This window comes from Salmo trutta, chromosome 21 (genome assembly GCF_901001165.1).
Source record: "Salmo trutta chromosome 21, fSalTru1.1, whole genome shotgun sequence".
Lineage (NCBI taxonomy): Eukaryota > Metazoa > Chordata > Actinopteri > Salmoniformes > Salmonidae > Salmo > Salmo trutta.
Window position 1 is genome coordinate 35,257,238 of NC_042977.1, and position 13,649 is coordinate 35,270,886.

The window sequence follows — 13,649 nt, forward strand, 5'->3', positions numbered from 1 at the left end:
AGGTTAGCTAAAATGATAGCACAATCACAACTGATGAGTGCTTACACAAGACTGGGTTTATAGTTGATACAAAGTGATGGTGCAATCTTGTCCAATCTCTACTTAGACTAGTACATTTTGTTTACATAGGACATACAAGAAGACAATGCTGATAAAAAAAGACACATGGCAATGAATGTGAGCATGAAGTTGCCAAACCCTCATTTCTGTATAATGACCACTAGGTTAGGGTGGAGCTGAGGGCAGTTCCCTTTTCAGCCAAGCCTCCCATGTCTAGATGATCTGTCCTCTGGGGTGTAGGAGGATGGCGTTGGAGTGTGGTTTGGGCCGCAGGAACCCGTTGCTGTAGTGGAAGTGGTTGGAGAGCGCCTCTGAGATCTGGTAAGAACTGGTGTCACAGTCTGCCTCATCAACCTCCAGCACAGCACGTCTGTGGCCCCAGTCTTCCCCTTTGGTCACCCCCTCCCTCTGGCCACACAGGTCACTGAGCATTGGGGGGATGTCTGTGGGCCCCACACTGCCATCCTGGTCCTGGGGCTTGATGGGGACAAGGGAGGAAGGAAGGCCAGAGTCCTGCAAAATTGAGACCACATATTGCAAGGCATTGAGAAAAACAGATAGGCCTGTGAGTTATTACAGAATAAACAATGTGCATTTAAGCTTTTACGTATACTCTTCCTTGATCAGACAAATACACACCAGGGACATATTGCTTCTCTTCAGGTACGACTCCACCCTTCGTCTGCGCTCTTCCCTCTCGCCCTCCATCTCAGCGCCCCTCATACTCTCTCTGCCCTCATGCCAGCTAGACTGGTACAGGACAGGGCGGCCTAGGTAATCCACATCCCCCTCTCCAACAGTCCCCCGCCTCCCACCCAGGGATGATTCACTGCCTATGTAGATGGGGCGGTCCTAACAGGAGGGATCCAAATAATGCCATATATTAAACGTCAATGTAAAAAATCTTTGATAGTGGACATAATGTTGTAAATGTATAATATTGCTTAAAAGTATTTTATGGAACTCACCTCAAGGGACATTAGGCTGTTTTTCATTCTACTGTCTAGTCTAAGTAGTGTACAGTCTTCATTCTGGGGTGAAAAGTAGAGAGAATAATTTGGGGTATCACAGTCATTCACAAGTAGATACTAACTGATCATTATAGTTTATCATCTATTTTGCTCAAATTTCCAGTTGAGTATGTAAAGTACTGAGTACCTGTCCTCTGGGGTCTGTGCTGACAGAGTTGAGTCTCCGGGAGGAGTCCTGTCTGGAGAGTGTGTTGATTTTTAACCTGTGAAAGACAGAGAATGTCAAACTGAAGGGGATTTGAGGATAGGGGTTAAGAGCATTGGGCAAGTAACCAAAAGGTTGCTGGTCTGAATCCCAGAGCCGACTAGGTGAACAATTGCAGATGTGCCCTTGTGCAAGGCACTTAACCCTAATTGCTGCTGTAAGTCGCTCTGGATAACAGAATCTGCTAAATGACTAAAATGGAAAGGGGGAGCAAAGTATTGTGGAAATCAACTCACGTTCTTTCACTAAGCTCCATCTCTAATTTTCTGTTTTTGCGCCTGTGGTATCGGTTGACTAAGATGATGATGATGATCATGACGATGACCAAAACCCCAGCAGCCACAACTATAATGATCATCACTAGAGTGTCAACAGTGGTTTCCTGCACACTGCGAATTTTCTCTATGTGAGGGAAGGGAACATACACAATTGTAAACAAACGACCAACTGCAGTGATCTAGTTAAGTTGCGGATTTTCTATTTGAGCAAGGTTGGTATTTCAGATCATCACAAGGGGGCAGCAATGTTGCACAAATGGTACCAAACACATCGGGAGATAAGTTCTATTATGCTGTCCAGGTTCTCCCAAAATACAGGAGTAACTTTGCCCATTACCTGTCACTGTGATGTTCGATTCTACTTTCCTTGTCCCAATGCCGTTGTTCACCACACATTCATAAACTCCAGTGTCATTCTGTCTCAGGGCTCGGCCAAACAGAAGCCTTGCTCCATTCACAGTAAGACCGTCTGGCAGGGCCTTACCACCCCTGCAGATGGAGACAAAACACATACAGGAAATTAAAGAAGAATGCCCATATTAATACTGAGCTACTCAACAATGTAATCGTAACCTACTTAACATGCACTACATGACCAAAAGTATGTGGAAACCTGCTCATCAAATATCTCATTCCAAAATCATGGGCATTAATATGGAGTTGGTCCTCCCTTTGCTGCTATAAGAGCCTCCACTCTTCTGGGAAGGCTTCCCACTAGATGTTGGAACATTGCTGCGGGGACATACTTCAATTCAGCCATGAGCATTAGTGAGGTCGGGCACTGATGTTGGGCGATTAGGCCTGGCTCGCAGTAGGCGTTCCAATTCATCCCAAAGGTGTTTGATGGGGCTGAGGTCAGGGCTCTGTGCAGGCCAGTCAAGGACAGACAATTTTTTAAGTGCTATATGCGTCGGCACTCTGCGGACCCGTTCTGTGAGCGTGTGTGACCTACCACTTCACAAAAACAGTATTTACAGCAGCTCTAGCAGGGAATACATTTTACAAATTGACTTGTTGGGAAAGTGGCATCCTATGATGGTGCCATGTTGAAAGTCACTGAGCTCTTCAGTAAGGCCATTCTACTGCCAGTGTTTGTCTGGAGATTGCATGGCGGTGTGCTCGATTTTATACACCTTTCAGCAACGGGTGTGGCTGAAATAGCTCAATCCACTAATTTGAAGGGGTATCCACATACTTGTGTGTGTGTATATATATATATATATATATATATTACACACACACACACACACGTTACAGTGTAGGTTCCATCCCTCTCTTCGCCCCAACCTGGGCTCGAACCAGGGACCCTTGCACACATCAACTGACACCCCACGAAGCATCGTTACCCATCGCGCCACAAAAGCCGCGGCCCTTGTGACGCAAGGGGAAACCCTACTTCAAGTCTCAGAGCGAGTGACATCACTGATTGAAATGCTATTAGCGCGCACCACCGCTAACTAACTAGCCATTTCACATCGGTTACACACACAGTTGAAGTCGGAAGTTTACATACACTTAGGTTGGAATCATTAAAACTTGTTTTTCAACCACTCTACAAATTTCTTGTTAACAAACTATAGTTTTGGCAAGTCGGTTAGGACATCTACTTTGTGCATGACACAAGTAATTTTTCCAACAATTGTTTACAGACAGATTATTTCACTTATAATTTACTGTTTCACAATTCCAGTGGGTCTGAAGTTTACATACAAAGTTGACTGTGCTTTTAAACAGCTTGGAAAATTCCAGAAAATGATGTTATGGCTTTAGAAGCTTCTGATAGGCTAATTGACATCATTTGAGTCAATTGGAGGTGTACCTGTGGATGTATTTCAAGGCCTACCTTCAAACTCAGTGCCTCTTTGCTTGACATCATGGGAAAATCAAAAGAAATCAGCCAAGACCTCAGAAAATAAAATGTAGACCTCCACAAGTCTGGTTCATCCTTGGGAGCAATTTCCAAACGCCTGAAGGTACCACGTTCATCTGTACAAACAATAGTACGCAAGTATAAACACCATGGGACTACGCAGCCATCATACCGCTCAGGAAGGAGACACGTTATGTCTCCTTGAGATGAACGTACTTTGGTGCGAAAAGTGCAAATCAATCCCAGAACAACAGCAAAGGACCTTGTGAAGATGCTGGAGGAAACAGGTACAAAAGTATCTATATCCACAGTAAAACGAGTCCTATATCAACATAACCTGAAAGGCCGCTCAGCAAGGAAGAAGCCACTGCTCCAAAACCGCCATAAAAAAAGCCAGACTACGGATTGCAACCTCTGGTCTGATGAAACAAAAATAAAACTGTTTGGTCATAATGACCATTGTTATGTTTGGAGGAAAAGGGGGAGGCTTGCAAGCCGAAGAACACCATCCCAACCGTGATGCATGGGGTGGCAGCATCATGTTGCGGGGTTGCTTCGCTGCAGGAGGGACTGGTGCACGTCACAAAATAGCATCATGAGGCAGGAAAATTATGTGGATATATTGAAGCAACATCTCAAGACATCAATCAGGAAGTTAAAGCTTGGTCGCAAATGGGTCTTCTAAATGCACAATGACCCCAAGCATACTTCCAAAGTTGTGGCAAAATGGCTTAAGGACATCAAAGTCAAGGTATTGGAGTGGCCATCACAAAGCCCTGACCTCAATCCCATAGAAAGTTTGTGGGCAGAACTGAAAAGGCATGTGCGAGCGAGGCCTACACACCTGACTCAGTAACACCAGCTCTGTCAGGAGGAATGGGCCAAAATTCACCCACCTTATTGTGGGAGGCTACCCGAAACATTTGACCCAAGTTAAACAATTAAAAGGCAATGCTACCAAATACTAACTGAGTGTATGTAAACTTCTGACCCACTGGGAATGTGATGAAAGAAATAACGATTTATTTAATCTTTTATCTCTACTATTATTCTGACATTTCACATTCTTAAAATAAAGTGGTGATCCTAACTGACCTAAGACAGGGAATTTTACAAGGATTAAATGTCAGGAGTTTTGAAAACTGAGTTTAAATGTATTTGGCTAAGGTGTATGTAAACTTCCGACTTCAACTGTGTGTGTGTGTATGAATGTACTTACAGTGCATTCGTAAAGTATTCAGACCCCTTCACTTTTTCCACATTTTGTTACGTTACAGCCTTACTCTAAAATGGATTAAAGTGTTTTGTTTTTATCTACACACAATTCCCCATAATGACAAGACAAAAAACTGAAATATCACATTTATGGAGGTCCTGAGCATTCTGGATCAGGTTTTCATCAAGGATCTCTGTACTTTTCTCTGTTCATCTTTCCCTCGATCCTGGACTAGTCTCCCAGTCCTTGCCGCTGAAAAACGTTCCCACAGCATGATGCTGCCACCATTATGCTTCCCTGTAGGGATGGCATTGGCCAGGTGACGAGTGGTGCCTGGTTTCCTCCAGATGTGACGCTTGGCATTCACGCCAAAGAGTACAATCTTGGTTTCATCAGACCAGAGAATCTTGTTTCTCATGGTCTGACAGTCCTTTAGGTGCCTTTTGGCAAACTCCAAGTAGGCTGTCATGTGCATTTTACTAAGGAATGGCTTCCGTCTGGCCACTCTACCATAAAGGCCTGATTGGTGGAGAACTGTAGAGATGGTTGTCCTTCTGAAATGTTCTCCCATCTCCACAAAGGAACTCTGGAGCTCTGTCAGAGTGACCATCAGGTTCTTGGTCACCTCCCGGACAAAAGCCCTTCTCCCCCGATTGCTCAGTTTGGCCGGGCAGCCAGCTCTAGGAAGAGTCTTGATGGTTCCAAACTTCATCCATTTAAGAATGACGGAGGCCACTGTGTTCTTGGGGACCTTCAATGCTGGCAGAAATGTTTTGGTACCCTTGGTACTAATATATATATATATATATATACACACATACATACATACATACATACATTTGCTAACATTTCAACAACAACAAAAAAAACTTTCATTATGGGGCATTGTGTGTAGATTAAGGGAAAAAAAGATTTAATCCATTTTAGAATAAGGCTGTAACGTGACAAAATGTGGAAGAAGTGAAGGCGTCTGAATACTTTCGGAATGCACTGTATGACTAATGGAATAGCAGACTCACTGCATGAAACAACGGCTATGTTCATGAAGGCAGATGTATTGGGCAGGGTTGATCAATTCTTAATTTAAAAGTTCTAAGTCAATTTATGAAAAAAAAAATGAAGCCTTTTGTTCAGCTAGACATTACCAGAATATAAACCTCTGAAGGGAATGTCAGCTAAGCTACACAGAAGTAGCCTATAATTACATCCAAACAATAGGTCAGTGTGCATTGGTGAGGTGTTTTAGCAAAATACATTTGTTACATCAGGTTTACCACAAAAGGGAAACCAGCAATTTTCATTTATCTGTAAAACCAGTTTAATTACTGCTCCTATTGATCTGAATAGACAAATGCCGCTTGGCTTGGTATGAGCCAACTACTATATGAAGGAAGACTAAGAGGCCCCTGAATAAGCTCAGACGTCCCAGGAAGTATAATAGAGAGGCAGTTTCTGATCCCACCAGGAACTAGGTCCACTGAGAGGGCTCAAGTTGCCCAAGTTTCACTGTGCCAGCCAGGCTGCCATTTTACTGTTCACCCCAACAAGGGGCTTCTCACATTTCTCTTCTTACTCACTCAGCCCCACCTTATTACCAATCCTTTATAATGGAATCAAAGCCAGAGATTACATCTGACACTGAATACATGTTTGACAATAATTATACTGACAGGGTTTATTTTCATTCAAATGCATTAAGGTTTTAGAAACATGCCATAAATGTGATACTCTATATACAGTACATTTAGAGCAATTTTGGAAAAGTATCTCTCCTTCAATTATTTTTAACTACTGCGGAAACTGACACACGATTTGTTAGCATGTTGCAATAGTGAGTATTTAATTGTGTGTTCTGTCATTATTGTAATGCTCAGAGAAGAATCTTTAATTACGCGCAGACCCTGTGTTTTACAGTGTATTAGAGTGATATTTAAAGCGAGGCACTATGATTAAGTGCTTAAGAGGCGTCTCCAGCGCTTCCTCCCTCCATGGCTCCCTCCCCTCCCTGGATCGCTCACTCGTGTGAAAATGTCTCCCTTTCAATCGGTTCTCTAATTCTGTAACTCGACAATGTATTTATTCCATATTGAATGGAACAAAGAGGAAGACACCCTCCTCTAGTTGACACTTTATCCTGCATGTGTGTTTCTTTTGCAAATATTAGAATAGTACATTTTTAGTGCAGAGTGTTACATTACGCAAATAATGACAGACAGAAATAGTCAGACAGGTAATACCTGGTCCAGGTGAAGCTCTGTGGTTTGGGGTTTCCTCCAGTCTCACACTTGAGTTCAGCTCCCTTCAGTCCCATGTACCAGTTTCCATTATAGCCAGTGACAGCTGCATCTGGGGGAACTGTCAACATCAACTTTGTCACTTTAATCCAAGCATGGCCATTTAACTATACTACCCCACCATAGTGACAGCTGAGGGTAAACTCACATTGCACCACCAGGCGGTTACTGATCCTCCGGGGTTGCTCCAGAGCAGGGTGCCAGACGAGGCAGTCCAGCCGCATGCCGTTCATACTCCTCAGGGGGTGCAGGGAGAAGTGGGTGGACACGGCCCCGCCCTCGGAGCTGCGGTTCTGCGTCTGACCAGGGAGATCCGTATCCCAGGTCAGTCGAGGTGGAGGACGGGCCACGGAGCGGCAGGAGGCAGCTATGCGGAAGGACTGGCCCTCCTCCAGAACCACCGGGTCCAGAGAAGAGATTGGTAGGGCTGGGGGGGAAGGGAGGTAGAGGGGCAGGGCCAGGCTATATGAGATTCCATGTTGTGCAGGTAAATCGAGTGCGTAAGTAAGGTTTTGGTCAGTCAGAACAGAGATTTCCTTCCGTGGTTGACGCCAACAAATCAAGTCAAATGTGGGGTTATTAACAGGAAATGACTATGATGAGTATAACAACGAAAATAGTCACATGGTTTACAACTATGATGAAGAGGATGGTGAAAGTAATTAGTCTTACTCCACACAGTGAGTGACAGCTGCCTCTCAAAGTTCCCATAGGGGAATGTGCTGATGTGACAGGTGTATTTCCCCTCATAAGACTCCTCCGTGTTCATGATGAGCAGGGCAGAGTCCACTGTGGGGGTACTGCTCTCAAACCTCACTCTCCCAGAGTACCGCCCAAACTCTGACAGACATAAGACAGAGACAAACAGAGAGACAAAGACAGATTTATTCCTGGTAAACATTACAATCATTGCAGACAAATGCAAGAAAACAACATTATGATTATAGTGATTGAGTGACTAAGTGGTTAAGATGGGGGTCTACTCTGTGTGAGTTGGTGAGGGCATGTAGTACCAACCTGTGTGTCCCTCTGTGAGGTGGGCAGTGATGATTTGTTCCTTGGTGCCATCAGGTAGCTCCTTGAACCAGCTGACCTGAACTACCTGCTCCTCCTCCTGAACTTGAAACTGACAGGGCAGCCGCGTCTCATCCTCCGTCAAGGATCGCAGGGAGAAGGACGGAGGAGGCTCCACAAACCCACCCCTCACACACACTGCTGTATGAGAAAGAGGTGTGTGTGTGTGTGTGTTAGAGAAAGCGAAACAGGGTGAGTGACGGGGTGGAGAAAGAGTAATGCATCATCACTATAACAAACAAGGAATCGCAAACATTGCCCTTTGAAGTTTTGAGGTGGGTATAGACTGTCTGTAGTTAATGATTCCTTCACTCATTAATGATTACACCCGCAGTTAAAAGACCATGGCACATACATGTAACTGCCAAAATAAAGAAAACACCAACATACTGTAAAGTGTTAATAGGGCGTTGGCCCAACACAAACTGCCAGAACAGCTTCAATGCGCCCTGGCATAGATTCTACAAGTGTCTGGAACTCGACACCCTTCTTCCACGAGAAAATCCATAATTTGGTGTTTTGTTGATGGTGGTGGAGTCGCAGTCTCAAGCAACACTCCAGAATCTCCCACAAGTGTTCAATTGGGTTGAGATTTGGTGACCGAGACACACACACACACACACACAACCTTTAAACCCCCTATTTGTATTTATTATGGATCCCCTGACAGAGTACTCTTCCTGGGGTCCAGAAAAATTAAGGCAGATTATACAATTTTAAAAACATTACATTCACAGACTGTATGCCCTCAGGCCTCTATTCCACCACCCTATGCTCCTTTCAAAGTCACTGAGATCTTAAGGCTCCCGAATGGCTAAGCGGTCTAAGGCACTACATCTCAGTGCTAGAGGTGTCATTACAGACCCTGGTTCGATCCCGGGCTGTATCACAACCGGCTGTGATCGGGAGTCCCATAGGGCGGTGCATAATTGTCCCAGCATCATCTGGGGTTAGGGGAGGGTTTTGCCAGGGTAGGCCGTCATTGTAAAATAAGAATTTGTTCTTAAATGACTTGTCTAGTTAAATAAATATACATCTCTTCTTCGAGCCATGGTAGCCAAAATAACGGGTAACTTGCTTAATTAACTCAGGAACCGCACCAGCTTTGAATATAATTTGTATCTCTCATTTATCCAAGTGTTTCCTTTATTTTGGGGCATGTTACCTGTATACGAGTTATTCCGTTCATTTCAACCACACAAGGACACAGACCCACAGAGGAATGCAAACAAACTCACACACAGGCTCACACATTTCTAGTGAACACAAAAAGGGACTCGTTGTGACCTATTTTAAAACGGGGGAAACAGACAGGCGCACACAGGGCCTCAGACAGAGGTCGTTTGTGCCACAAAGCTGTGTTACTTGCTTTTCCTGTTCATGGCATTCATTGACCTTTATCACACCTCAGTTTGGCAGTTATGCGAAGGCCAATATTAACACACTGACAGAGTGCACTTACCACAAAGGAAGCTTACTTTTAAACACAGGTATAGGCCTACACATGCTACAAAAATGTGTTTGTTGAAACACTCACTACTAATCAAAACAAAAAGATAGAGCAGGGAAGTAGCCTGCACTTTGTTTTCCAAAGAATGTTACGCTACTACATTTCTATGATGCCGATCCGTACTTGTCACAACTCCCTTTCCTTATACTGTCATTGTTATACACCATACAAATGTGAAGCCTAATTGTATTTTTTTTAAAGAAAAAAAACCAAATAAACATTCCCAAATCTTACCAAATGCCCATAGCACCAACCACGCTGTGCCCCACTGGCTCTGGCCCCGGACAGGTAACTCCATCCCTTGATTCAGTGGCACTCCCAAAATCAATCTTAGGGAGTTCCAAAATCTATCCAAGTTCAACAACAAGCTTCAAAATGGTATGAAATAATGCATTTTCGTCATCTCATTATTATTATTATTAGAAACATGAGAGTAACGTGTTGCCATTGGAGTAGCCTATTTGGAGAAACATTTGTAGACAAGCTTACGGTGGACTGTGCGTCAGGTGTTCGTGTCTCTTCGTAGTTCTTGCCAATAAAACCAAAGCTGCTCGATTTATTTACAGTAGCACACAAATTGTGTACCCATTTTCTACAGTATAACTACATTCCAAATATTCAGTAACAAGAAAAAAGGTCCCAACTTTTCGGTTTACTTTTCAAACATTTCTTTCGCTCACTCTCTCCAGGAATTCGTAGTCCGTAGCCTACCTGACGCACGAGGTAAAACGTTAATTCCAACTCGAACAGTTGCAAAACACCAGACAATCGGGTAACACAACATCGGAACAGAATTAGATTAAGTCACTAGCCTACACAAGACTAACATTATTCTGTGAAATGTCTCTAATTCTCGAATTTACACTTTGCTCAAGCTTTTGCATTCCAGTGTTGTATACATATGTTACTGCCTGCGTCTCTCTCCACCCCCTAATTATCATACGTAAAGTAGCCTCCTTTTTTGTCTTTTAAGTCTGACCATACAACAGTGAATTATTTTATTTGACACAATGCAATGCACAATACTGTACACCTAATTTATAAGTGGTCTATTCTCAAATGGCTCTAGTCGTGTTTAAATCTAAACGTATTTGGCCAGATTAATGGAAATGACTATTGAATCAGATAAAATCTCACTTCAATAAGTAAAGTTGACGTCTAATTGGTCACTTTCACTCTTACTGAGGTCTACAGTCATATATTGGCCCGGAATTGTAGATGTTTTGTTTGATATTAATTATGGGTATTCACAAGGGGGCGGCTTGTAGCCTAGTGCTTAGAGCGTTGGACTTGTAACCGAAAGGTTGCAAGATCGAATCTGTCGTTCTGCCCCTGAACAAGGCAGTTAACCCACGGTTCCTATGCCGTCATTAAACATTTAAAAAAGGATGATGCTGTTGTTACAAAAATGCATGATATAAGGTCTAAATTTGTCATTCCTGTTTCAGACCAAGACCATTTTGAAAAAGTAAACAGGTTGGTTGAGGTTCACAGACATGTATTTTACTACCAGGACTAGAATGTTATTGTGTTTTTGGTCTTGTGAGTTCATGTTACTGTGGAGATGAAATCTGGCATATTGCTGATTCTCTATTATTTTATTTAGATATTTTTTGATTTGAACCTTTATTTAACTATTGAAGTGGTTATTGTTTTGAATTTGTTTTGAATACAGTTCCATGACCAGTTATTTGTGTATGTAAATAATGGTGATGCATGAGATATTGTAGCCTAGGAGACACTTGTGCTTCATTTCCAGTGAGGATGTACCCCAGTGTTTTACCCAAAAGTCTCAGACTCTTCTGTTTCTATCTACCTGGGCCGGCACCCGTATCTCACTGGGCCATGGCTCTGTCAGACCAGCTCAATCTTGGAGCCAAGGCAAGGCCCTGGGTACTTTTCAGCACCATTTACATAACAATGGCTAACTGTGAACTTCAATACCTTCAACCAGAGGTTGTTGATTAGGCTCGCCACAAGTATTGATGGAAACACAATAACATCAAAGGGGAATTTCACCTTGGCTCTGCCACGGCATATAGTCATTACTATATTAACAACATTACATTTTTATCATAAACACAATTATCCAAACCACAAGCTAATACTAGCACATTTTCATTTCACTGGTAGAATCGTGAAGTTTCAACTTCCTATGTATGAGTCTGCTCATAGTCAACCACAAAGTCTGGCACTCCAGGGTGGCAAGGTAGCCTAGTGGTTAGAGTGTTGGACTAGTAACCGAAAGGTTGCAGGTTTGAATCCCCGAGCTGACAAGGTACAAATCTGTTGTTCTGCCCCTGAACAAGGCAGTTAACCCACTGTTCCTAGGCTGTCATTGAAAATAAGAATTTGTTCTTAACTGACTTGCCTAGTTAAATAAAGGTAAAAAAACACACATCAATCTCAGAACTTCTGTGTGCCAGATTTCTTTAGACAATATTTGCTTGTCATCATACCTGTGTGGTGTTCTGTGCCTGGCTGTGCTAATTACAAACAAGCACGAAAACATGTTATCTTTCATCGTTCTATCTACCAGAGATTTACCACAATTCTGCCAGTGGCTTGCATCTATCAAGAATGATGCTGCTTGCGGTGACCAAAGATTATCAGAGGGATTTTCAGGCTGAACTGATGGGGAATCCATTTTGACTACAGCTGAGAAGTGATGCGATACCATCGATTTTTTTCCTTCACAACAAAATGGAAGATTCTCAATTAGAGGTAACCTAACATTAGCTAGCTTACTAGCCTAGCTGGACTAGCTAAGCTAGCTAGCTAGCTAATGTTACAAAATCAAATCAAATCAAAGGTTATTTGTCACAATACAACAGACCTTACAGTGAAATGCTTACTTATAAGCCCTTAACCAATAATGCAGTTTTAAGAAAATACCAAAAAAGTAACAAATAGAAGTAATAAATATTTACAGTGCAGAAGTACGGTGACAATAGCGAGGCTATATACAGGGGGTACTGGTACAGAGTCAATGTGCAGGGGCACCGGTTAGTCGAGGTATTGTAGGTAATATGTACATGTAGGTAGAGTTATTAAAGTGACTATGCATAGATAATAACAGAGTAGCAGCAGCGTAAAAGGGGGGACACAATGCAAATAGTCTGGGTAGCCATTTGATTAGATGTTCAGGAGTCTTATGGCTGCAAATAAACAATGATTCATTTAAGATTGACTTCGAGTGTCCCTGTGTAAGAATTTTTCCACAACATGTATTGAACTCTGAAAGCCATCAGCTAAATCGTATAGCTATATTATTTGGTATACACACTGTCAATCAATTTCGCCAATGCCATGGTAGTCACTGCTAGACTGGTAACTACCTTCAGCAGAGTAAACATGTTTGTTTGTTCATTCTATCTTTGACTGACTTTAGCTAACATAAGCTACCTAATGTTAGCAAATAAGAGTAGCTCAATCTGGTAACCATCTATTCCACCCTTGTCTGGAAAACACTCCGTTACTACAAACATAATTGTTGCTATAGCTAACTCACCCTCTGTTTGTGTGTTGGTAACGTTAGCAATGATGAATGTGTATAAATCGTCTATGGTTGGTTAGTTGGTTCTCAGACAGTCTCAACTGGATAGCAATCTTGCTGCCAATTTAGTGATGCTAGTTAGTTAACAGCAAGCAGACAGTATTGAAATGTCCATGTTAGGTATGCTAAGCTAGCCAGTCTAATAGAGATCAATACAGTTAGTGGGGTGGTTAAACTGTGTATTTTGTTGTAGGTGGTACATAATCTGATTCCACCAACATGCTCTTCCAACCCCTAGCTCTGCACAAGGTAAAGGTAAGGTATTTACAAACAAATAGTCTGGGTAGCCATTTGATTAGCTGTTCAGGAGTCTTATGGCTTGGGGGTAGAAGCTTTCCATACTCGCAACGTGAATTGGTGACCACGGTCGGAGATTATGTCAGTTGGAAAGCCATAGTGCCGAAGACCTGCTGGAACAATGCCTCAGCGACCCAGAGAGCGGTAGGGAGACCTGAGAGAGGGATAAAATGGCAGGATATGGAGAATCTGTCCACAAAAAACCTAACAGTGGTGAAACTATCAGACAAGGGAAGATCAGTAATAAAATCTATAGAT

General features: G+C 42.8%; 1 protein-coding gene across 2 annotated transcripts; it reads right to left on the reverse strand.

Moving 5' to 3' along the window:
* Positions 1 to 34: 34 nt before the first annotated feature.
* nectin4b (nectin cell adhesion molecule 4b) lies at positions 35 to 10,476 on the reverse strand. 2 transcript variants are annotated; one of them, XM_029705401.1, is made up of 12 exons: positions 10,028 to 10,476; positions 9,773 to 9,885; positions 7,972 to 8,169; positions 7,627 to 7,794; positions 7,103 to 7,381; positions 6,898 to 7,015; positions 1,912 to 2,063; positions 1,533 to 1,698; positions 1,219 to 1,294; positions 1,029 to 1,091; positions 700 to 912; positions 214 to 573 (listed from the first exon to the last, which is right to left on the reverse strand). In XM_029705401.1, the coding sequence occupies exons 2-12, from the start codon at positions 9,834 to 9,836 to the stop codon at positions 274 to 276; spliced, it is 1,797 nt and encodes a 598-aa protein (XP_029561261.1). In that variant the 5' UTR covers positions 9,837 to 9,885; positions 10,028 to 10,476; the 3' UTR covers positions 214 to 273. The 2 variants fall into 2 exon arrangements, with proteins under 2 accessions (XP_029561262.1, XP_029561261.1); XM_029705402.1 differs by having other exon boundaries at positions 35 to 573; positions 9,773 to 10,476.
* Between the last annotated feature and the right edge of the window lie 3,173 nt (positions 10,477 to 13,649).